The following is a 23,072-nucleotide window of genomic DNA, read 5'->3' as shown; positions in this document are numbered from 1 at the left end:
TATCAGTCAAAGGAAATATGTCCTTGATCTTCTTAAAGAAGCGGGAAAACTGGGGTGTAAACCCTCTAGTACTCCTATTGAGCAGAATCACAAGATGGGTTATGAAGAGGAGAGTCCTCCAGTTGATAAAGGACAATATCAGCGACTAGTTGGGAGACTGATATATCTGGCTCATACTAGACCAGACCTAGCTTATGTTGTTAGTATTGTGAGTCAGTTTATGCATAATCCAAAGGTAAAACACATGCAGGCGGTGGAGAGAATTCTTCAGCATCTTAAAGCCACTCCTCGTAAAGGACTGTTATTCCGACGTGATGGCAATCTTTTTTTAGAAGTTTTTACTGATGCTGATTATGCTGGATCTGTAACTAATCGCCGATCTACCACTGGTTATTGTATGTTTCTTTTTGGTAACCTAGTGATATAGAGGAGTAAGAAGCAGGATGTGGTTGCCAGGTCAAGTGCAGAGGCTGGATTTCGGGCTATGGCTCAAGCATTTGTGAATTATTGTGGTTGATAATTATACTTGATGATCTCCAAATAAGATGTGAAGGACCTATGAAGCTGCTTTGTGATAATAAGTCTGCCATTTGTATAGCTCATAATCTAGTTCAACATGATCGGACTAAGCACATTGAGATAGACCGCCATTTCATCAAAGAGAAGCTTGATAGCGGGTTGATCATCACTCCATACATTCCTTTTGGACGACAATTAGATGATATTCTAACGAAGGAACTTCCCTCAGAAAGGTTTCAAGAGCTAGCTGAGAATGATAAATATATATTCTTAAGCTTGAAGGAGAGTGTTGTAAATAATTGTAATTAGTTATTTGTTTATTCATTCTAGAATCTTCTTTGGGCTTAGCCCATTAGGTCGTTTAGTCTCTTTAAATAGAGAGCTCTTGTACAGTTGTAAAACACAATTCAATAATATAATAATATATTTCACTACCTTTTTCAAGTGTTTATAACAGAAGAAATAAATGCTTTGAAGGGGAAGGAGAATAATAAGTTATGTTAAGTGAATAAAAGAAATGTTAAATAAGGGGGAGGCATTGAGTGCGTTAGTTTCGGAAATGAAGGGTTGTTCCTAATAATAAATAGGTTGGTTTGAGGGGAGGAGGGGGTATCTTGAGCATTATTAGCGTAGCTTTCTGCTATAGGTCTCATTGTATTAGACTCTAGCTTATATAAATGTGTTAGTGAACTTCTGAGTTAGTTAGAGTGACAGCTGTAAGCTAAGTGTGTGACAGCTGTAAGCTTCAATGCTGAGTCATCAGTTTGTAGTTTGTATATATATCATCTTGTATCTGAAACGTATGGTAACTTTTCATTCTTCAATAATACAAATGGGTTCTTTTCAGATTTCTCTCTTCTCTCTCTCTCAGATCTTCTTCTCTCTTCTCCATGCAACTCTCAGATTTCTAATATGGTATCAGAGCTCTCTTTCTGAGGGCCTGATCCAGTTAGAACTCCACTATGTCTTCCGCTTCCGACTCTGATTCAAACGCATCTGACTCGAATCAACCACATTCCAGATCTAAATCTCAGAATCAACGATCTTCCAGATCTACTTCCTCATCAATGAAGATCAAGACAACTTCTCTGTTTAACCTTCAGATCTCTGCCAAACTGACAGAAGATAACTATCTTTTTTGGAATCAAATTATCGAACCGGTAATCACATCACATCAGTTGCATCATTTTCTTGTTAATCCAAAAATTCCTCTTAAATTTGATTCAGACGAAGATTGAGAGAGTGATCAATTGAGCTCAGAATATATTACATGGCTTAATCAAGATCAGATGTTACTTACATGGCTTCTGTCAACAATTTCTGAATCTATTGTCAATGATATCTTACCTGTTAAGCATTCTTTTGAGGCCTGGAATAATATTCATAAGCTGTTTCATGGAGTTATGAAATCTCATGCTCGTCAACTCAGATCTGAGTTGAAAACGATGAAGAAAGGCTCAAAGTCCATCAAGGAATACTTAGCACGCATCAAAACTCTTTGTGATTCGCTGAAATCGATTGGAAAGCCTATATCAGTTGAGGAGCACACTGAAACTATTCTTGAAGGCTTACCATCAGAATATACTCCGTTTGTTATGATGATACACGGACGTGAGCGTGATTGCTCTGTTGCAGATCTGACAGTGGAGCTAATGGCTCATGAACAACTTCTAGTCAAGCAAAATGATAATCTCCTAACTGAAGGAATAGCTGTGAACCTCACCCAACGTTCTCCAAGTTCGCTCCAGGAAGTTACTAACGAAGAAGACGACTCTGTTTCTGAGACCAGAAAACAGAGTCGAACAGAGCAATTTTCACAGCCTGTTTTTCCTTCCTCCAATGCTTATACTAATCAAAACAGAGGTCGTGGACGCTCTTTTACACGCTACAATCGAGGAAGAGGACGTTGAAACAGAGCTAATGTTCACTGCCAGTTATGTTTCAAGTTTGGCCATGATGTCACTACTTGTTGGCACCGGTTTGATGAAAACTTTGCGCGTAGCTTGCCACCTCCACAACATGTGCCATATTCTCAGTTCTTTCAACAGCAGCAACCTTAAAACACACGATCATTTCAGTATGTCAGGCCTTCAAATCAGCAACATGCCTTTTCAAATCAGCAACATGCCTTTGTTACTGCACAACAAGGACTGTTACCTACTCCAAATACCATACCACTGATGGAGTGGTTGCCAGACTCTGGTGCATCTAGCCATGTAACTGGAGGAGCACAAAACATCTCTCACAGCCAACAGCTAAATGGTTCAGACCAAGTTTTGATAGGAAACGGTCAAGGTTTGCCTATTACAGCCATAGGATCCTCTTCTTTTCTTTCTCCTCTTGATGCTACCACTTGTTTACATCTAAACAATTTATTGTTGGTTCCTTCTATTACTAATAATTTGATCAGTGTGAGTAAATTTGCTAGAGACAACTCAGTCTTCTTTGAATTTCATCCTAATGTCTGTTATGTCAAATCTCAGGTTTCTCATAAAGTCTTACTTCAAGGAACTGTAGGAGCTGATGGTCTCTATCGTTTCTCTGACATTCATTTTACTTCACAAACTGATCCAGTGACCAGTAATAGTTGTCCTCCAATTAAGTGCCTGTCTACAGTTACTGATTCTTGTAATTCTCAGTCTGATTGTGCTCCAGTTTACAGTAGTGTTGATTGTAAAAATAGTTGTGTCAACACTGAAAATAGGACATTGTGGCACTGTCGTTTAGGACATCCACACTTTGATTCTCTCAAAAATGTATTGAAAACTTGCAATATTCCTTTAAGTAATAAAGTAGCTGGAGAATTATGCTCTTCTTGTTGTGTTGCAAAGGCTCATAGACTACCCTCATCACCTTCTACCTCTCACTATAAATTTCCTTTTGAATTGGTGTTCAGTGACTTATGGGGACCATCACCCTTCAAATCTACTCTTGGTAATAACTACTATATATCATTTGTTGATGCCTGTACACGGTATACTTGGATTTATCCACTTAAACAAAAATCTGATGCTATTTCCATTTTTAAACAGTTGCATGCAATGATTAAAAACCAATTTCAAACACCCCTTAAGTCATTTCAATCAGATTGGGGTGGGGAATTCAGAATTTTTACCCAATATCTAAAACTTCACGGGATCCATCATAGAGTCACTTGTCCTCATACTCATCACCACAATGGTGTTGTTGAAAGAAAGCATAGGCATATTGTTGAAACAGGTCTTGCATTACTTGCACACTCTTCCCTTCCCATGATCTATTGGGACTATGCATTTACCACAGCCACATATCTCATAAACAGGTTGCCCTCTTCTTCTATTGATTTTACTGTTCCATACACTAAACTGTTCAATAAAAATCCAGATTATACCTCCCTAAAAGTTTTTGGGTGTACATGTTTTCCTTTGCTTCGACCTTATAATAAATATAAACTGGAATATCGATCAAAGGAATGTGTGTTTCTTGGTTATTCTTCAAACCATAAAGGTTACTTGTGTCTTAGTCCTTATGGCAGAATTTACATATCCAAGGATGTACTCTTCAATGAACATAGATTTCCTTTTACCTCTTGGAAAAACAATACATCCTCTCCCACTTTACAACCCACCTCTACCTCTGTTCCCCTTACTATTCTTTCCCCACATTTATCCTCTCCACCAAATGCCCCATTTCTGCCTCAGCCCTCTTCCCCATTACCCATACAGTCACTGCACACCAATGATCCTCCTCCCTCAAGTCAGCATACACCCTCCTCTCCTATTATTGGAGATCAATCCCCTGTTAGACAGCCTGTTGATGTCAGTCCAATTCCTTCTCCATCCTCTCCAGTTCACACTTCATCTTTATCTTCCACATCCTCATCTTCTGAGTATGTCCCATCCGGTTCCCTTCACACCTCTTCTCCTCCTCGTTCTATTATTACCAAGTCCAAAACTATGGCTAGAAATTTGGCTCTTCTCACTCATCTTGAACCAACTACAGTCAAACAAGCTCTCAATAGTCCTCATTGGTTAAAGGCTATGGAAATTGAATATGATGCTTTACAATCTAACAAAACTTGGTCTCTTGTTCCTTTACCTGTTGGCAGAGAAGCTGTTGGATGCAAATGGGTTTTTAAAGTAAAGGAAAATTCAGATGGCAGCCTTAACAAATATAAAGCAAGGTTGGTTGCTAAAGGGTTTCATCAAAGACCTGGTTTGGATTATACAGAAACGTTTTCCCCTGTCATCAAGCCTGTAACTGTTCGGACTATGCTCACAATTGCCCTTACCTATGGCTGGACACTAAGACAGCTAGACATCAACAATGCTTTCTTAAATGGAACTCTACAAGAAGAGGTGTACATGCAACAACCTCCTGGGTTTGAAAGTGATGACAAGTCCTTAGTTTGCAGACTACATAAATCCCTCTATGGTCTCAAACAAGCCCCAAGGGCTTGGTTTGACAAACTCTAGGATACTTTTCTCTCATTTGGTTTTCAAGGCAGTAGATGTGATTCTTCTCTCTTCATTTATAATTCTGGTCCTCAACGCATTTATATGCTTGTTTATGTTTATGTTGATGATATAATCATCACTGGGAATGATGACAACTTCATACAGTCCCTAATCTCTCGGCTCCATTCCATTTTCTCTCTCAAAGATTTGGGTGCCCTGGACTACTTTTTGGGAATTGAAGTCAGAAGACAGTCCCCTGGATCTCTCTTCCTTACTCAAACAAAATACATTAGAGAACTTCTTCACAAAACTAATATGTTTGAAGCTAAGGCTATCTCCAGCCCCATGCCCTCTAGCTGCAAATTATCCAAGTTTGGCTCCAATTACTTTGAGGATCCTGGCTTATATCGATCAGTGGTTGGAGCTCTCCAATATGCTACCATTACAAGACCTGAAATCAGTTTCTCAGTTAATAAAGTGTGCCAGTTCATGAGCCAACCTCTTGTGGATCATTGGAAAATAGTTAAAAGAATTCTCAGATATCTCCAAGGTACTATATCCTTTGGTCTCTCTCTGACTGCAGCTCAAACACCTCACTCGGATGCTCTGTTTCGCTTGGCAGCCTTTTGTGATGCTGATTGGGGTAGTGATCCTGATGATAGGAGGTCTACCTCTGGTGCTTGTGTATTCCTAGGTCCAAATCTCATCTCTTGGTGGTCTAAGAAGTAGCCTCTTGTAGCAAGATCCACGGCTGAAGCTGAATATCGCAGCATGGCTTTAGTTTTCTCTGAAATTCTGTGGCTGCAATCATTATTCCAAGAATTGAATCTGCCTCTTTCTGTTCCTCAGGTTTACTGTGACAACCTGAGTGCTGTAGCACTTGCTCATAATCCCATTCTTCATGCTCGCACCAAGCATCTTGAGTTGGATCTTCATTTTGTACGTGAGAAGGTTTTACTCAAACAGATCACTGTTGCTCATGTCCCTGCTTCAGACCAGATAGCTGACATCTTTACTAAGCCACTCTCTCCATATCCCTTTGCTCTTTTTCGTGCCAAACTCACAGTCCTGGATTCTGCCTTGCAGCTCCAGCCCTGATGAGTTTGTGGGGGAGTATTAGCGTAGCTTTCTGCTATAGGTCTCATTGTATTAGACTCTAGCTTATATAAATGTGTTAGTGAACTTCTGAGTTAGTTAGAGTGACAGCTGTAAGCTAAGTGTGTGACAGTTGTAAGCTTCAATGCTGAGTCATCAGTTTGTAGTTTGTATATATATCATCTTGTATCTGAAACGTATGGTAACTTTTCATTCTTCAATAATACAAATGGGTTCTTTTCAGATTGCTCTCTTCTCTCTCTCAGATCTTCTTCTCTCTTCTCCATGCAACTCTCAGATTTCTAATAAGCATCATATAATTAACTGCGAGTAGGCACAGTGAAAGGGAGTATCCCTTGATAGAGAAATCATTGTCTAATTTTCTATTCCTCTTCTTTCAACAAAAAGAGCATATCAACTTCACTGGTAAAAAACTTCCACGTTCAAAGGAGAGGGCATATTGTTGCCCTATACGTCAAGTATTTCTCCCCCACATATAAAACAAGAAAGAAAAAAATGTATGGTCTATAAACTTACCCGGCTCCACATTTATTATTTGGTAAGAAATGCCACCTGGGACAAGTGTGTCATCATAGCGATAAGGACCTAGTCCATTAATAAGCACACTGTCAGGGATTCCAAGGTCAACCCCATTTTCTACAACCATCCTGAGTTCCTGTTTCACCATATGCAATGGTCAACAACCGTTGAATGAATAGATAATATTAAAAAAAAGTAATTCATAGCAAGCAGTAAGACCTTATGACTCTTGGTGTACCAGTCACTCAGAAATATAGTGATATCTCCATCTGGCAATCCAAAGGGAACAGGAATAACTTCTCGATTGTTTATAATAACTCCTCCATATCCTCCTGCAGCCCTCTGGAAGTTTAGGGAAGGAAAGTAGAAAAAACTCCCTATCTGATCTTTAACTTGAAACTCGTATGTCCAATTCCAACCAGCTGGTATCGGACAATTAGTTCCTGAAACACCATCTTGCCAGGAGTTTTTCCTATGTTGTACACCATCCCTACATTTAACTACGCAACATAATCATTATCATTGTCATTATTAGTTACATCATCATTCTTGACAAAACATAATTGTGCTACCATGTCAAAAGTAATGGTTCATCAAGATCATTCTTGACATTGACAACTACATTCCAATTTGTGGTGACATTCAGAATTGGTCCTGGAAATTTCCCATTGATCCCAATCACCTGAAGTAGCAGTTTTTTGTTACAAATAAAGTGGGATGAGAGGCAGCATTGTAAATCATTCATTGGTTAAGTATTAGTGAAACATGTAAAAACCATAAGCTACAGAGTATATAACAAAAAATATAGAAACAAACCACATTTTGGACATGCACTAGTACGATAAAAATGACGGAATCAAACTAATTGCCCTTAATATAATATATAACTGAAGTAAAATTGAATGTGGGACAAATAGAATTCTAAATGTACAAACATATGAGAGAATGAAAAGGTTTCAGTATCCTTACTTTTCGTTTGGCATTTGGGTACAGGAAGCTGTGTAAGGGTCAGTCAAAATGGGCTTGGTTGCTAGTTTGTGGCATATCTAAAGCTTGAAAAAGTCTAGGCTACTTTATCAGTAGTTTAATGAATTTTGGAGTTAATTGATGATCTAACATTGCGTTATGCAAAATCAAATTAGAGACATCATGATATATATGTTAGAAACTTATAATCATGAAGCTGAATTAGGTCGGGGAGAACCCAAAACACCATAGAGACTTATTTTACAGGCTTAGCAAGGAACCATTCTTGTGGATTGAAAACGAAATCTTGACCTAAAACCTTAAGACATCAAGTCCACGGATCATTCCATTTTATATGCACATCACTTAATTCATTCTTTCCCAAATTGAAACTTCTTCACTTACTCTAAATTCCCAATAGAAAGTAGAGATTTGTTCAATTGGACACTAAAAATGCATATAGAAGAACAAAGACACAAAAAGTATAGCAAGAAGAGAAGGAAGAAAAAAATTTATAGCACTCGGTGCTATGAGATGCCTCTATCAATGAGCTTTGCAACAAATAACAATAAATATCAAGTGGCATATTAACAGTGTAGATAGAAACTAAGGTATACGCCTAGTAGTATTTCTTGCTAAAAACAGAATTACCAGCATTAATTAGGAAAAATCTGATCATTCCACTATAAATCCAAAAGCAAAAACCAAGATTCAGATCACTACAAGCTGTATCCTTATTCACAACTAAAAGCAAATTGAGTTCTGTAACTTGCAATTCATGACACAGAATGCTAAAACAATTCTTGCCCTTAACTTCATCCAATGGCCCAAAACTCAATTTTGAAAAACAAAGAAAAACAATTCTTGGCCTTAAACTGCATCCAATGGCCCAAAACTCAACTTTGAAAAGCAATTCTTGGCCATAACTGCATCCAATGGCCCAAAACTCAACTTTGAAAAACAATTCTTGGCCTTTAACTACATCCAACGGTAAGAATATGAAAGAAAGAGAAAAAAAAAAAAAAGGCAAACTATTCAAGAAACTACCAGAATTGCCAAAAGATAATAAATGGGAACAGAATTTTGAGAAGGAAAACCAACCAACCTTCTGTTTAACTCCAATTGGGGATGCTGAGGTGTAAGAAACAGTCCAATCATAGAAAACAAAAGGGTCACCTGCAAAAGCAACATCTAAGAAACATATAAGCGTTGTGAAGAACCAAGAAGATGGTGATGACATCGTGATCCTCACTGAATCTGTTCTCAAGTTCTGTGCACACAAACACACACACAGAGAGAGAGAGAGAGAGAGTGGGAGCTCTGAACTGAATGAAGTAAGCAAGTCTGCGAGTTCAGTGCATCACATGGGAGAGAGAAGACACTTGCTGACTCCTATGTCATGTCCCGGGTCCCTATGTTTTTTACTTTTCTTTTCTAGACTTAACGGCTCTTCTTGCCATCTTTTTCAATTATTTTTGAAGTTTTATCTTTTTAATATATATTTTTTTTTTATAATCATCTTTTTAATATTTTTATTAACCGGAAAATTTGCATTATTTTAGACACTACTTTTACTTTACCCTTTTTCTTTTCTAAGAAAGGAAAAAAAAGATTTAAATGAAAATTAAACCAATTTTTAATAATTTCTTTCTCTTTGATTTCTCTCTTATTGTATTAAGTGATATTTTCTAAAGATAGGTTATTCTGCCTATATTTTTTCTGTTTACTTTTGTCTATATTCTCATAGTTGTTAAAATCTCAATTTATCATTACAATTTTACGTTTTTATGATTTTTTTCATCAAAATAATTTTACCCATATTTTAAACGCTTTTACGTTTTTAAGATTTTTTACGATTTTTTTACCTTATAATTTTCGTTTTACGATTTTTTAGTCATATTCCGATTTTACTTAAAATCTCGATTTAACAACATTGTACACTCTTCTCTAATATTGTTAGATCAGAATTTCAACTATATTTATTATTCTTCTCTCCTATTAAGATTCTGATCTAATGATATTGGAGAGTGGTAGGTAAAAATAAGCAAAAAAATAATAATAGGTAAAATAACTTATCTCTATTTTCTATTAAAGAAACAGAAATAATAATAACTCGTTATTTCTTGTTTCATTTGTTATGAATATAAGTAAACGATAAGTTGTTCTATCTATTTTTTTTGTCAACTTTTGTCTACCACTTTTTAATACCGTTAGATAAAAATTTAAAGAGGAGAAAGAAAGATAAATGTTAATTAAGATTCTAATCTAATGGTCTTTTAGAGTGATAAGCAAAGGTAAGCAAAAAAAAAAGATAAAATAGATTATTCCTACTTTTATGAATAAGCTATCGTACTTATCTTTTTTTTATATATCTTTGTCTACCACTCTCCAACACCGTTAGATCAGAATCTAAAAAGGAGAGAGAAATATAAATGTTAATTAAGATTATTATGTAATGGTCTTTTAGAGTGTGTACTCTTAATATAAATAAATCATATTGACATGTAATTATTTAATACTTTTATTCTAATTATTAAAAAAGAAAAAAATTTATCAAATAATAAGTAAGATTACTATCATTATTACTGTACGTTAATTTGAGAAAACTAATAGATTTGTGTGTGGGTTCAAAATTGTGGGTAAATTAAGAAAATAAAAGAACTATTTATAATTATATTTCCACTTCATTTTTAAATTTTTAGTATTTTATTAATCCGAAAATTGTTACGTTATTTTTTTACTGGATAAACACGTCCTTTTCTTTGTTGTCTTTGGTGGTTCACTTCCTTTTCTTTTTTGTATGCAAGAAAGAAAACAGAAAAAAAATGAGAGAAAATTTAAAATTATAAAGTGCACATAATAGAAAAAATATTTTTTAAAATTCAATTTCTCTTTCTTTTTTACTTTCCTTTTTCTACTCTTATTACGATTTTCATCTGAATGAATAAATTTATCAAACTTTTCTAAATTTTAATTCCTGTTTATTTTGTTTTTGAATACTATAAGGTAGTAATAATTTTTTGAGTTTAATATTTTTTTTGGTGACCCAAAACGAAGTTATTTTAAAAAAACAAATATATATATATATATATATGATATTATAATAAAATTTATCATAAAAAAATATCTTGTATTATTTATTTTAAATTTTAAAATGACATAATTTTGAATTTTTTTGAATAGTTATCCAGAATTAAGTGAATATAATATAAAAAAAGTAAATGCGTAATCCTCTCAAGTATTAAAACAAGAAATAAGGTGAGTTCCAGAATTTAGGCTTTATACCCTTTTCAAAAAGGGTATTTGGGATAATCGATTATATGTTCTTACCCTCACTTGCTCAATTCTCATGCGTCAACTAAGTTATTATCATTTAAATGTTTTAAAACATAAATTGGATATTAAATTGATGAGACCTTTCGATCAATGTTCAATTGGTTTAACAAGTTAAATTTGTGATTACACTATTATTGAACTATGATTGAATCGAATAATATTCGAACGAATAACATAATCGATTAACGATCTAATTTGTTTAACCAATTAATACAAGGGAATTAGTTAATATAAAGTCGAGAGTCAGTTGTCTAAGAGCCCGTTTGTTTCGTCTTTTCAAAAAAGTAATTTTTATCTCTTTCTTATTTTAGAAGTATTTTTTGCAAAAGTTAAAACTATTTATATTTTTATAAAATATTTAGTTTTTGAAAAAAAATATTTAGTCTTTGACTTCTTCTTTTTTAAAAGTTAAAATTTTTCAGCTTCTGAAAAAAGTATACTTTTAACTTTTTTTGTAATTTCACTTTTTTAAAAGCAAACATCCAAATGAATTAAAAATAAAAAGTGCTTTTTTTTAAGAATAAAAATAGCTTTTGGAGATAAAAAAAATTCATTCAAATGGGCCCTAAAACTACCGTCTCTTAGTAGTGTTCTTTGGTGTGTGTAGCTAACCAGTACGTAATAGCATTTTCAAAGATATGGCTTAGATGAATAGACCAATCCTTCTACATGTAGTCGCGTATTCTATCAATAATGGAAGTGTTAGATATATAAAAATTATTAATATAATTTCACCCAACAACTTAAATTTTTTGGTTAAATTAATTTTTTATATGATATCAGAGAATTAATAACTAAAAATGATCACGAATTAGATTTTCACCGCTCCTTACTTTACCTTATGAAATTTTTTAGCATAGATAATTGATTCATTTAACTTTGGCCTTAAATGGATTAAATTGAAAATGTAAAGATTTAATTATGAATGTTAGACTAAAGAAAATGGTTTTGGAGAATTGCATTCTATAATGGATAAATAATGATCGAATTGAAATAGTCAAGTAATTAATAAATGGGTTTATTTTTTTTAAAGTTACTTTAGATAACTTTATTTAACGTTCATCGAAACGGCATTATTTTGGGGCAGAAATCGTGATATTTTTGTAATTTTAATTTATTTCATGGTTATAATAATCTTTATCATTCTAATTTTTTAATTTTTCAACTCCAAAATGACGTCGTTTCGATGAACATTAGATAAAGTTGTCTAAAGTAATATTACATACTTTTTTTCCTTAATAAATTAATATTAATAGGACTTATATGAGATTTTCCGAAATAATAAAAATAATTGTTGAAAAAGTTGTCAATTACTATGTTACTTGCATTTTTCAATGTTTAAATAAATTTATATTAAGTACCAATATAAAACAATCTATATTTTTTTTTTCATTTTAACGACCTTAAAAGAAACTTTATTTCAGACATAAAGGGGGAGAGGATTTTTATTTTTATTTACCAACAATCCCGGACAGAGGATTTCGGCCCTTGTTTTTGTTTGCTTTCTCTTTAATTTTTACAGAAAAATATTTTGCATCTGCATTTACTTTCAAAATGATGTTATTTTGGGATTGAAAAATTAAAAAATTATAATTATAAAAATTATAATAACCCTGAAATAAATTAAAATTATAAAAATATTATGATTTCTAACGCAAAACAATATCGTATTGAGTTCACTGCAGATAACTTATGTGCAAGAAAAAACAAACCCTAAATTTTATTTTCTTTATTATATCAGTATGTGTTTCGCACATTACACGTGTGGAATATTTTATAATTTATATGAATGGAAACGCGAAAAATTTTAGTGCACCGAAAGTATAGAACTCGAGTTTCTTTTCAAATTAAAAAAGAAAGAAAAAATTATTTTTAATAAAAAGAAAGAAACATCAAACTCGACACTTCCCATGTACCAAAATTTTTCTCCACAAAAGACTATCACATTCAATGGTTTATACATAAACCATTGAATATATATTTAGGATTTAAAAAAATAATAATAACTGTACAGTCTGCGATACTGAAGTACAATTCGTTATATGAATTCTCGGGATTATTTGTTTTATATTTACACCCTTACTTCTTTCTTTAATTATTAATATATTTTTCTTTCACTTTTTGTCGTCAGTTTATATTTATTTTTTTTATATAGGATTAATGTATTTTATATTTTAAAAAATAATTTTATTTCTTACACACATATAAATTATATATAAAAAAATTTCTCTCTTCTCTTTATATAAACTCAAATACATTTATGTAGATTTTTATATAATAGTTTTAAAAGGGTCGGATCATTGATTTTGATTTTTAATGTGCCTGGTTACTCTGTTTGAGCAGTCGGAGTATATTATTTTGATAACTTCAGCATTTGAAATTTGTGATCCATATCTTACTGAAGTTTGTGTTAACCTTTCTAGCTGGCGGGGGGAAGAATGTATCCACAAATTCAAAATGGGAATCTACTTTGGTAGATTGGTCAATAAAGATACAGAAAAATAGAAAAGAAAAAGAAAAATAGAAAAGAAAAAGAAAAATAGAAGAAGATAAAATTAGATAGAGTGTGGGGTACAAACTATATAACAAATCCACTTGCATTTCATGGAATAGTTTCAATCATGGATCATGGTACCAGCTAATTCTCACATAATAAAATATTCATCAATTTGTATGCCACTTTTATTTGTTAAATTAAAAGTTCTGATTACTTAATTCTTACAATTTGCATATAAAAAATATTTGAAAGTATGTCTTTTTTTATAATTATGGAATTAAATTGATGTAAATAATTGTTATGGACTCATATAAGGAGCTCCATTGAAAGACAAGTCCAATAAGAAGCAATCTAAGATTTAAATTAAACATAATTACGGAAGGACATCCACGAAGAATATCAATCCTAATATGACAGGATGATAGATAGGCCTGGGCCACCATCAGAGGCACTAAAAGTCCAGAATCTACTATCTATAGGTAAATCCTATAAATAAGAGGTAAAATCTACATGTACGTTATGCTATCTCTCTTACTATTATGTTGTCACTGTGCGCACAGATACACCCCATTTGGCAAAGCCGTTATCGTTTTGTTGTGCACAGTGATCTGCTTGACTCAAGGGTATCTCCTCCATAGATACATTGGAGAGGGCACTAGATCCTAGATCAACATACTAGTCTATTGGGCTAGACATCTTTGTCTCCAAGACAAAACACTGACGTCGTTTGTGGGGAATCAACAAATTTGATATTCCCACGATCTGACTAGAGATGGCAGTCTATACGAGGAGTAATAGCCAACAACCGCAGCCTCCCAATCATCCATTGGATCCGGTTTTGGAAGAGGTGAATCAACCTCAAAACCAACCAGAAAACGAGGTGGACTATGATGCGATCCATGTCAGTGAGGACGTCTCGGATACTGCCTCCACGCCAGCCCCCGCAACTGAGTTACAGACCCAGCTCCACCTCCCCCTCTTTCTCAAAATTCGATGGACGTAGCTGCCCGCGTTGCGCAGGCTACAGATCCTGAGTCCCGCTTGCTCAAAACGCGTTCGCCGAAATTATACGGCGGATGGAGGATATGGAAAATCACAATAACCTCCAACGGCAAGAAGACTTCAGGAGGAAAACACAAGAAGGATGCAAGATATGGAGCAACACTTACTGGAGTTGAGGGGACTGGGATCTGAAGGGATCCAGGGCCGAGATGGTAATGGTCAGAATAGGGATCATAACCCGGATAATCAAATCTGGGTTAGGGAGGTTAAGATCTAGGGAAGGCAAAATGTTGGAGCTGCTATGGACCCAAATTTGGGAACCCATGGAATTAAAAGCCAGAATGTGAATATCTAACCTCCGGCCCAAAACGCTAAAGCAGGAGAAAATATGCAGAGAAATAGGTATAGGACACATCTTAACCAAGATGCTCAACCTGTCAGAGGGCGTGTTGAACCCGGTGCTTACAGGAGGAAGTACAGTAGGGTGCAGTATAATAGCAGCCCTTTTACTGGTGAAATACTAAATGCTCCATTCCCGAAGGAATTTGACTCAGTACACTTGCCAAAGTATAACGGAAACCAAGACCTCATGTCCACATAGATACATTCGACACGGACATGTATATCCGAGGAATTGATGAACCAATAATATCCCGGATATTTGCTACAACCTTAACTGGAGCTGCACAGGCATGGTTTTCAACCCTACCTGCTAATTCCATTAGATTTTTTGAAGAATTCGGAGAAAAGTTCTTGTTGAATTTTGCAACAAGCAAAAAACATCCGAAGTTCGAGTTCGCACTTGGAAAGATACTACAACAACCCGAAGAAACACTCCAGAGGTATCTGAACCGATTTAAAGATGCGGCATTGCAGGTACCGGGTCTGCAGGAAAACGTCCATGTCCACCTCATTGTAGCCGGGTTGGATGAATCATCTAGGCTGGCAAAATCAGTCTATAAAGAGAAGCCCAGCACCTAGTCAAAGGAGTATTTGGAACTCAAACAAATGGAGATAGCAAATGCGCAGGGTGAAGAGAACAAGAGGACAAGCCCAAGAAGGAGAAGCTCGGCCCCAAGAGAAAAGAATGACCCGGCAATAAAAAGAAGGATTCCCGTGGGAGAATTCTGGATGATAGAAACCAGTTTAGAAGATATGAAAAGTACACTCCGTTGAATGTGCCACGCTCTCAAATATGGAGGGAAGTGGCAATGACGGACATGAAGAAAGCAGATAGACCCCGACCCATATTTGACAGATGAGGCTTGGATAAGTCCAAATATTGTGCCTTCCACAATGGACCGGGGCATACCACTGATCAGTGTTGGGATCTCAGAGATACTGTGGAAAAGTTTGTCAGAGAAAGGAAGCTGTGTCAATATGTCCTTAACACACAGGGATTGAAAAGCAATAAGAGGAAACCCGGCAGCCAGAATAGAAGCAAGAGCCCAGCACTTGAAAAGAAAAAGAAAGAAGATAAAAAACAAAAAGATGATTCCAACAATGATGAATTCCCAGAAGCCGAATTCGATTGCAATGTGATTAGTGGAGCCCTCGGATGAGGAGGAGATACAGTGAGTGCCAGACGAAATTACCTCAGAGAAGTACTTTCAATCAGAGATCGTTCGAAATTTAAAGATGACCCCAATAAGCCAGATCCCATTTTACTCTACTTCACTAGGGAAGATATGCAAGGTGTGCTTCCAGGGCATGTTGATGGTCTGGTCATCACTGGAACCCTGGTTAATTGTCGGGTTAAAAAGATTTTCATAGATGCAGGCAGCTGTGTTGTAACACCCCATAGTACTCTGGTTGTTAACATACATGATATTTAACATTCACAGCGGAAGACTTTATTTGAAAAGGAATAAAGCATCTTATAAAAATACGAGTAAACTTTTTCCAAAACATTTCATAAAAACATTTCTAAAAACGTTCACGTCAGATTCTGCGAAAGCGTAAATCTGAATATACATCTACTAATTAATCCCATGAGCCAGTATTAGTGGCCATTGACCATCAAGATATGACATCAAGTGTCATTCCTGACGGAGTCTCACGGACAGCATAACGGCTGTATTTCGGATAACTAGAAACATGATTCCACACATACAGAGAACCTAATTAATACAACAATTTAAACAGATAGCTTGCAAGTCCCACACGGTCTGCAATCCCCTTAATGGGTCAATACAACTAATAAGGCTCCATGCCCAAATTAATTGAATACATGCATCAAGTCTATATTAATTCGAAGTATAAAAGTATCAGTAAATAATCCATGGCTCTAAGAATACTATCATGAGCCTAAATAAATACATACAATAATCTCCATAAAATAATTAAGCATGTTAACAAGTCTACATGCCCACATCAAATCTAAACATAATATAAAATCATCAGCTGCATCATCAACTACTCCAATGCGGGGGCCTTGCCCCTAGAAGCATCACCACTACTCTGGGTACCTGAAATGATGTCCCCAAACGGGGTAAGATAACAACATCTCAGTAAGCTCAAGGTTCATAGAGGATCCTCTAACCCTCGAGCCCACTTCCTGCATAACAAGTCAGATATAAAGCATATAATACAGACATACAGCATAAACATAGCATCATCATATCATCCTTGTGTAACCCCAGGGTCAAAGCCATAGACGGTTACACATGTGTGACTTCCAGGGTCAAGCCATAGACAGTCAACACAACCTCAGTATGAAATAGCTCCCAGAGTCAAGTCATAGGCAGCCTACATACCATGATCACTGGCCAGGATCCTCATAACATATATCATCAGTGCATCATCATAACATCAAGATCATATAACATCTATATGAATGTGAATGAATGCACATATACATCATACCATATACTTCCATACAATATAACCATAATGCCCACCATCACGGTGGGGCCACAAGAGAGAGGAGTCAACTAGAACTAGGAGCTTACCTTAGGGAGCTTAGCACAAGCCCACACTCCAATATAATACGTATGCTCCAACAAAATCCTCAAGTGCACGGTTCTCTAGGCACACCTAGAGTAGGAACCATTCACATCATTAATTACATATTAATTAATCAAATCATATCCACGACTTAATCATTTAATGATTCCACTTTTCATACTCATATGCCAATAATATGCCCATTACAAGCCTAGACCAATTATTACTTATTACATATTTTAGTGCATTATTACAAGCCACTTTAATCTTCAATTACTTACATAGCTTAGAATCACATGCAAGGCTCACTTAGATTATTTTCAACTCATCCAAGTCATATTTATGATTATTATAAGTTACTAAGGGTTCCCCTAAGCCCACTTAGCTTAAATATCACTTTTACGGTTTTTCCATAACTGTACATGCTTCTGTTTTCTAGTTACAGGGCGTGACTCACTTGTTATAAAATTCTCATATTTTAGTATGTTAATCTAGACTCAATTAAATTTCCAACAAGGTATCATATGCCTCATTTGAAGTTTCCTAGCTCCGGTTATCACCATTTGAAGTTGGACAAACAAAGCTGTTTGCCAACTCTGAACAGGGCCCTAAACATCCTTTACCATTTCTGCGATTATGGAAATTCTACTAAATAAATTGCTCTAAAAAATTTATGTAGACAACTAGACACCTTTATCTTTAATTAGACATATTATGAGCCTAATTTGAGTAATAATTGAGGGAGAAAAAAATTCATGGAAGTGTCAGCCATGTACAGCGCCCCTGCACATGCCTCCATGTGCAGTTCTCACTCAAACGAACATACAGAATGGAATATATCTTCAATTGATACCAAATTTTGACACCACGTAGATAACATCTCAATATTCAATTTGATATAAGGAACATCCCTATATGACCTTTGTGGAGGGAGATATGCTCTCCCAAATGTTGCCTAAAAACTGGTTACTTAGCCTTAAATGTGTTTACTTAACAAACCTTAATTACTTTTGATTATAAATCCTAATTCACATTAATTCTTAGATTTTTTCTATTATTAAGTCACATTATGAAATATCCTTAGTCCCATTATGTCATGATACTTAAATTTTACTAATTATTTAATTAGTGTACCTAAACCTTACTTTAGTCCAATTTTAGAGTTAAATCTTTGATTACTTTTGTTAATTAATCTCTACCCTTAATTAATCACCTAATTCATCATCTCCTTAATTTTAACACAACTAAACCCTTATGTACTTTATGGGGCAGATTTGATTAGCTATATTAATTAGGATTTTTAGCCATTATTAATCATGATTAGTGAGTTTTACTTAGAGTTAACCTACCTAGTTAATCTTTCTAATCATTTTTCCACACTTAACAACTTAATCACATTTTTTTGTCATCAAACCCTATCCTTACATGATATGGCTGAAATGTTCATGGTCCATTTTTGAGTTCATAGTCATCTTTTTACATGAACATCACTCAAAGGTCCAAAGGTGGCACCTTTAGTCATCCAATCCATCATTCCATGGTTCCAAACACACACACACTTAAGAATCATCATCAAACCATGACATTACGAAATTTTAAACAACATTCTCCTCATGAACATATCAAAACCAAGGCACTCAACAAGAAAAAGGGAGGCTTTTTGGTTCATATTTCCCAAGTGGGAGCTTACATCTTCAAGGTTTCTCCTTTAGCTCAAGTCTCCACCTTTTTCCACCAAGAACACACATTTAAGCAAGCACACACCCAAAAATCAAAGGAAACAAGTAAGCAAGTGTGATTCTTCAAGAGAGCTCAAGAACACAACTCCATAGCCTTTGCTCTCCACAAAACCATGGCTGTTTGGGATGATAAGGGACACGAAATTTTTGATTCACACCATGAAAATGGTATGGTTGTGAAGAGGAGAGTGAGGGGAACAATCTTTGTGAAGGAAGTTTGGTGGTTTAGAGAGATTTAGGTGAAGAAATCTTAGAGAGAAGTGAGAGAGTTTTCAAAATTTGAAACTTAGAGAGAAAAGGAGGTGAAGGGGCTGCTGATCTGAAATGGAAGGGAAGGAGAGGAGGGTGCCCTAATGAGGGGTGCCATGTCACTTAAGTGATATTCGTCCTTTAGTGAGACCCGGTGTAATTTTTAACTGATCCGTCGTCAAATTTTTACCCGGAAACTCTCAAGACTCTAACTTTAAGTACTTAACATTAATTTTGTCTAATTATCATGTTCATAACTTAAAAATTTGATTAGTAGATCACAGATCCACTAACAGTTGTTTAATTGCACTGTAGTCTTTACCGGTGTTCTTAACTGTACCCGGATTTCATAATCTTCTTAACTTTAACATTTTTGGTCTAATTATGACTTGTTAGGCATATATTGGTCTTTATTTCTATTTTCTTATACCGGATGCTGCTACAGCAGTACAAAATACCTGGCAGAAGTGACTTTTCAAAAATACCCCAATATGGGTATCAATCTTCACCAAATCATATCCTAACCTCATTCATGATGTTTATATCATTAAATTAGCTCTCTAACTATAATTTGCTAACTTGGAGCTATTCTACTAACTGTTATTACGTCAGCAGTCAAATTTAACAGATAAAAATTCATCTGTGCATAATACCTCAATATGGGTATCAAAATTCTTATAATTTTATGCTCATTCCATTTATGACTATAAGGTCCTCATTATAACCCTCTAATTTAAAAGTCATATAATTAGGGTTATTATATGTGTCAATATCATCCTATGGGATGCCTTCAAAAAGATAAACTTGGATATAGAGGATATCAAGCTTTGTAAGACAACCCTGATAGCTTTTAACGAGGAAAACACACCTCCCAAAGGCTATATAGATCTCAGGTTAACGCTAGGAACAAAAGAGGCGTTCAAATCAGAACGTGTAAGGTTCATTATGGCCGATTTCCCCTTTCCATATAATATCATCCTTGGGAGACCAACCCTACATAAATGGGACATGCTGGTTTCCACGAAACATCAAAAGATAAAGATGGTAAGCAATAAGAATGAAGTCATCACTATTCATGGGGATCAAAAAGAATCAAGAGAGTGTTACTTTGAAGCCGTCAAGGGAAATGAAGGCGAGCACTTGAGTACACCCCGGATTCATCCAGGAGACAAAGTCGGGAAAAAGGAAGCCCCTCACCATTTGAGTAAATCAGTTAATATGGTTGAATTAGATATGAGGGAAGAAGCGATTCACATACCAGAACCAGATGGAGAATTGGAAGACCTTATATTAGGGGAAGAACCCGGTCAATTTATCAAAATTGGTAAGACCATTAATCCCATTGTCAATGAAGAATTAATTCAATTCCTTAAAAGCAACACAGATGTCTTTGCATGGAATTTATCCGAGATTCCCAGCATTGATCCCAAATTTTGCTGCCACAAGTTGAAATTTTATCCCAGATCAAAGCCAGTGGCACAAAAGAAAAGAAAACTGGGGCCATAAAGAAAATAGGTCTTAGAAGAACATGTCAAAGAGTTACTTGATACCGGGCTCATACATGAAGTCAAATATACGTCTTGGCTCGCCAATGTCGTTATGGTGAAAAAGCTTAACGGAAAATGGAGGGTCTGCACAGATTATACAGACCTAAACAAGGTATCCCCAAAGGACTCTTACCCTATGCCCAACATAGACCAGCTAGTAGACAACTCAGTCGGATTCCAATTGCTATCTTTCATGGATGCTTATTCCGGCTACAATCAAATCCCAATGCACCCGGAAGATCAAGAAAAATTGCCTTTATTACTGAAAGGGCAAATTACTGCTACAATGTGATGCCCTTTGGGCTCAAAAATTATGGGGCTACATACCAGAGGATGATGAATAAAGTGTTCGAGGATCAACTCGGCAAAAAAGTTGAAGTATACATAGACGACATGATTGTTAATTCGTTTGATATGACAAATCATGTCCGAGATCTAGAACAAACATTTCAGAAGCTTAGGGACTACTACATTCATCTGAACCCGATAAAGTGCGCATTTGCAGTCCCGATAGGAAAATTCCTGGGTTTTATGTTAACCCATAGAAGAATTGAAGCAAATCCCGACAAATGTAAGGCGGTAATCGATATGAAAGCTCCTAAGAGCAAAAATGAGGTTCAACATTTGACGGGTAGACTGGTTGCTTTAACCAGGTTCCTACCTAAGTCGGCCGAAAATGCCTTCCCATTCTTCAAGTTGCTGAAAAAAGAAGCTGTACAGGGATGGAACCCGGAATGCGAATCCGCGTTCGACAAAATAAAGAAATATTTGGCAGCCCCACCAATACTGTCGAAGCCAGAACGAGGAGATACCCTGATTTTATACTTGGCTATTGGAGAACAAGCAATAAGTGTTGTGCTAGTCAAAGAAACAAGTAAATGCCATGAGCTAATTTACTTCGTTAGCAAGGCCTTGCAAGGACCCGAATTAAGGTACCAGAAGCTGGAGAAAGTGGTGTTTGCCTTGCTTATTATTCAAGGAGACTAAGGCCATATTTCCAACGACATCAGATAATAGTCAGAACTAATCAACCCATGCGGCAGGTTTTGCACACGCCATATTTAGCTGGGAGAATGACTAACTAGGCAATAGAACTCTCTGAGTACGACATAACATATGAAAGTCGGCAAGCCATCAAGTCACAAGCTTTCGTCGACTTCATAATGGAGCTCACCCTGGTTGATATTGGAACTGAAGAAGGAAAAGACATTTGGAAGGTCTACGTCAATGGATCATCCAATGGCAAATGGAGTGGAGCCACGATCATACTTGAAAGTCCATAATGAGTGTCAATAGAGAACTCCTTATACTTGAGCTTCCCGACTTCAAACAATCAAGCAGAATATAAAGCTTTAATAGCCGGATTGATGCAGGCTAAAGAGCATGGGGCCAAGAAAATTAAAATCTTTAGTGACTCCCAACTGGTAACTTCTCAGATTGAAGGGAAATACCAGGCCAAAGGACTTCTGCTGATGAAGTATCTCACCAAGGTCAAAGAAATCATGGCCGAGTTCGAAGAAGTAAAAATCACTCATATCCCTCGAGGGGGAATAACATACCTGACATCTTGTCCAAACTGGCAAGTACTAAGAACCCGGGAAATCACAGGACCGTGGTCCAACACAGTATAGTCGAACCGAGCTGTGTGATAATAATCACTTCGACAAATGATTGGAGGTAGCCAATAGTGGCATATCTCGAAAGAGGGACATTGCCAGAAGACTTAGTGGAGTCAAGGAAAATGATCTGGGATGCAACACAATATGCAATAGTGGAGGATCATTTATATAGAAAAGGGTTGCACACCCCGATGATGAAATGCTTAAACTCGAAGGAAGCAGAATATGTCCTAGTCGAGATACATGAAGGAATCAACGGCCAGCATATAAGGGCTAAAGCTTTGGCTAGAAAAGTTCTTCGAGCAGGATATTATTGGCCAACAATGGAAGCTGACTCTAAAGAGCATGTTAAAGAATGTGACAGCTTCCAGAAACATGCTAGATTAATTCTTTCACCTCCAGAAGAGTTGAAATACATCTCGGCTTCGTGACCCTTTTTCAAATGAGGAATGGACTTGCTGGGACCTTTCAAAGCTGCTGAAAGACAGCTGAAGTGGCTAATTGTAGCCATTGACTACTTCACCAAAAGGATAGAAGCAGAACCCGTTACCATGATAACCTCGACTCATGTGCAAAGATTC

At 35.8% G+C, this 23,072-nt stretch overlaps 1 protein-coding gene across 1 annotated transcript in view; it reads right to left on the bottom strand.

Annotated features, from left to right (window-relative positions):
• The window catches only part of LOC133316187 (monocopper oxidase-like protein SKU5), a 30,260-nt gene extending 21,464 nt beyond the window's left edge, over nucleotides 1–8,796 (bottom strand). The window contains exons 1-4 of the mRNA XM_061517913.1: nucleotides 8,662–8,796; nucleotides 7,163–7,272; nucleotides 6,810–7,080; nucleotides 6,588–6,726 (exon numbers count right to left, since the gene is read on the bottom strand). Coding sequence (XP_061373897.1) covers nucleotides 6,588–6,726; nucleotides 6,810–7,080; nucleotides 7,163–7,272; nucleotides 8,662–8,796 — 655 coding nt within the window. The remainder of the gene's footprint in view (nucleotides 1–6,587; nucleotides 6,727–6,809; nucleotides 7,081–7,162; nucleotides 7,273–8,661) is intronic.
• Nucleotides 8,797–23,072: the final 14,276 nt, after the last annotated feature.

The sequence above is a fragment of the Gastrolobium bilobum genome, unplaced genomic scaffold, assembly GCF_033153095.1.
Source record: "Gastrolobium bilobum isolate Gb01-03AN ecotype WA unplaced genomic scaffold, APGP_CSIRO_Gbil_v1 utg33326, whole genome shotgun sequence".
Lineage (NCBI taxonomy): Eukaryota > Viridiplantae > Streptophyta > Magnoliopsida > Fabales > Fabaceae > Gastrolobium > Gastrolobium bilobum.
The sequence above is the reverse complement of the archived record's forward strand: the minus strand, read 5'-3'. Positions and strand labels throughout refer to the sequence as shown.